Below are 3,350 nucleotides of genomic sequence, written 5' to 3'. Positions count from 1 at the left end.
TTCCGAATGCGTGTCAGATTTTTTTTTATTTTTTTTAATTTACATTTTCCTGATACTTTTGGCTGGTCATTATCATTCGCTTGGAACACGGCTACACGATTCTTTATACTGATTGTTGAAGGACATAAACGTACACCTTTTCATCGCTTTGGATCTTTTTTTTTTTTTTTTTTTTTTTTTTTTTTACACATATGCGACATCTAAATTTCGCTCGTTATCTCGGCTTTCATTAGCATCAAAAGAAATAAAAAAGGTCTTATGATTATATTTTTTACACACACACACACACACACACACACACAGAGTACAGGCAAAATACACTTCATCACACCATTGGTGATATGTATCCACGTGCAATTGTGTCTGTTTTCTCAGTTTGCAGTGACCAAAGGCTTCATTATAATCATAATAAATACACATAATTGTAGGGGGGGAAAAAAGACGAGATTCATTTTTTTGCAAACATTTCAATGATAATATAACGGTAAACGTCATTTCGTGGATTTCCTTCTCTCTTTTTTCCTTGTATATGCCTCAGTATAGTTCGGTTGTATCAAAGTCCAAACAGACATGTAGTGTTGTTTTAACCCTTTCACCGCCAAACTCGCATTTATGCACAAGCTAGGTAGAGGACCCATGTCACTGAAAGGTGACCAGTTCATGGGTCTGCTATCCATGAACCTACTGCTCTTAATTTCGGTGGTAGGATAGGGCATATTTTGTACACATCGAAAGAAGAATCCCCAGCTATTCTTAGACACCTTCTTTTCTGTGTTTATAGCACAAGGGTACTTGCACTGTAAATTGACTGGCGATGAAAGGGTTAACTAACACCGACAAACAGGCAACGACCGAGTTGACAGTAACAGTCTTAAAAAAAAAGAAAAAAAAAGATTTTTATCTTCTTTTTAATTTTTTTTTCTTTAACGTAAATGCACCTTTTAGTGAAAATGTATAAAAAGCCGCTATGAACAGGTCTGGCGTTCTGATGACATGGCTGGTTGACCGACTGTGATGTTCTGCTCAAAAGGATTCAATAAATGATAAAAAAAAAAAGAGGAAAAGATTAGGCTGGTGACAGCAGCCATGCAATTTGTATTCATTTTATCATGAGGGATTTAACATTTTATTTATTTATCTATTTATTTATGTATTCTTGAACAATTTTTTTTCTTTATTTACTTGTTCGTGTCACATCATCATAATTTTCGTGACTCTTGGTGCTTTGGAAGATTAACTCATTCCGTGCCGAGGGCTGACCAGTTTGGATCACGTTTCCCAAACCGATTCTAACCCGGGTCCTCTGTGCGTTCTATTGGCGGGACTGGGGGTTCGAACACTACGTGTCTTTGAGTTTAAAGTGTCCACGTAGTTCCACTCTCTCTCTCTCTCTTGGCTTTCCCCCCCCCCCCCCCCCCCCCCCCTCCCCAATTCATTTTAACCCTTCATAAACATTCACAAACTTTAAACGCGTCGAATTTTTACCCCCACGAAAGTGCCGTTTTACTATCCCTCCAAAACTGCTGTCCATAATAATTGGTCCAGGCCGCACCAAAATGTTAACTTACGTAGTTAGTTTTCGCATCGTTTCATTAGTTCGGATATCAAGGACTCGCTTTGCAACAGAAACGTGATAATAACTGAGCCTACAGGCAGATTTTCGCCTCTGGCCTTTTAAACAACCACTTAAAGTCAAGTGACAATAATTTATTATCAACGTTATTTAACTGGAAGTGTTTGCCCATTCCTCGAAACGTTCAACAGCTCAGACACCAACACTTCTGTGATGTTTCCTCTCGAGGACGGAACTTTTGGTACGATGCGTTATGATTAATGACATGCACATCAGTTTCAGTTTCAGTTTCAGTAGCTCAAGGAGGCGTCACTGCGTTCGGACAAAACCATATACGCTACACCACATCTGCCAAGCAGATGCCTGACCAGCAGCGTAACCCAACGCGCTTAGTCAGGCCTTGAGAAAAAAAAAGAAAAAAAAAGGGGGAATAAATAATTAAAAAAGGGGAATATAATAATAATTATAATATAGAAAAAGGTAGTAGTAATAATATTTTTTTTATTAAAAAAATAAAATAAAATAAAAAGTAAAAATAAATAAATAAATAAATAAATAAATAAATAAAATAAAATAAAATGCACATGAGAGTTGTTCGGAGGCAAGGAATGAATCCTCACAAGCTAGCATGTCATGACTGGACAGGATGGTCCGGGGGGACGATTTTGATGCTGATCTCTCTCTCCTCAGTGACCAAGGCAAGACACTGGACGATACATAGTGATACACATTATGTCCAGTCGCCAGGCGCTGGAACCCTGGACGTCAAACAAGTACGGGTCATTCCCTGGAATTCAGCGAGAGCTCTGGGAGCATTCTTTCCTGCCGGCCTAAACCTAGACAAGGTGGAACTCACTCCCCAAACAACAACCCTTCTTCGCTGTTCTGATCGAATCCCAGTCCCTGACCTACAGGCCTTAAAACAGATCTCGTAGGCAGATTACAGCAGCTCATCGGAGTAATCTACGCGGTACTGGAAAGCAGGAATGTCCTCGTCCTCTTCCAGGTCGTGCACCATGAGCGTGAAGAAGTACGTGCCTTCCTCGGGCAGGTTCAGGTGGAACGTCTCGGCGTTGTCCACGTTGCGGATCTCCTGATCGATATTGAAGACGAGGGCATCAGCGTCCTGGGGCTGCCCGGGACCCACGTACTCCAGCTGAGGGGTGACGGCCACGTTCCTCAAGAGCACCGTGATGCTCAGCCGGCCGTCGTAGGACCTCAGCACCGATCTCATGTTCAGCGGGCGGATGTTGAAGGCGAACATGGTGGGCCAGGTCTTGAGCGTGCCCTCGAAGTCCCCCATGGAGAGGGACTGGGTCATCAGCAGCCAGCGCTTGTCCCTGGGGAAGTGCGATAGGCGCATCTCGTCCGGTGGGGTCATGAAGAAGTGCTCCACGAAGAATTTGCAGGGCAGGGCCCCGAAGCCGGCGTCCAGGAAGTGGTAGTGGCCGCCCAGCAGCACGGCGTTCCACGAGTGGCGGTACTGGCTGCTGCTGCTGCTGCCCACGGGGGTGCCGGGCCGGTAGTCCGGCCCCTTGGCGTAGCCCTCGATCCTCTCGCACTTCAGGCCGGCCGCTCTGTGGGAACAGACACGGGTCATGTACATAATCATGGGCGTATACTGGAAGGTCATCTTCAGGTGCTAAGCATTCACAGAGTTATTGGTCGGTTCCGGAACACGAAAATTGCGTGTCTTCTTCACGAGCTAAGCATTCACAGTTATTGGTCAATTTCGAAAATCATACTCTGCTTTCTTTTCTTCGTTTTTCTTTTGTTT

General features: G+C 43.7%; 1 protein-coding gene across 1 annotated transcript in view; it reads right to left on the bottom strand.

Moving 5' to 3' along the window:
• Positions 1-2,227: 2,227 nt before the first annotated feature.
• LOC143285247 (uncharacterized) overlaps positions 2,228-3,350 on the bottom strand; it is a 56,331-nt gene continuing 55,208 nt past the window's right edge. Inside the window, exon 7 of the mRNA XM_076592506.1 lies at positions 2,228-3,150. Coding sequence (XP_076448621.1) covers positions 2,514-3,150 — 637 coding nt within the window. The 3' untranslated portion in view covers positions 2,228-2,513. The remainder of the gene's footprint in view (positions 3,151-3,350) is intronic.

The sequence above is a fragment of the Babylonia areolata genome, chromosome 8 (genome assembly GCF_041734735.1).
Source record: "Babylonia areolata isolate BAREFJ2019XMU chromosome 8, ASM4173473v1, whole genome shotgun sequence".
In the NCBI taxonomy this organism is placed as follows: Eukaryota; Metazoa; Mollusca; class Gastropoda; order Neogastropoda; family Buccinidae; genus Babylonia; species Babylonia areolata.
The sequence above is the reverse complement of the archived record's forward strand: the minus strand, read 5'-3'. Positions and strand labels throughout refer to the sequence as shown.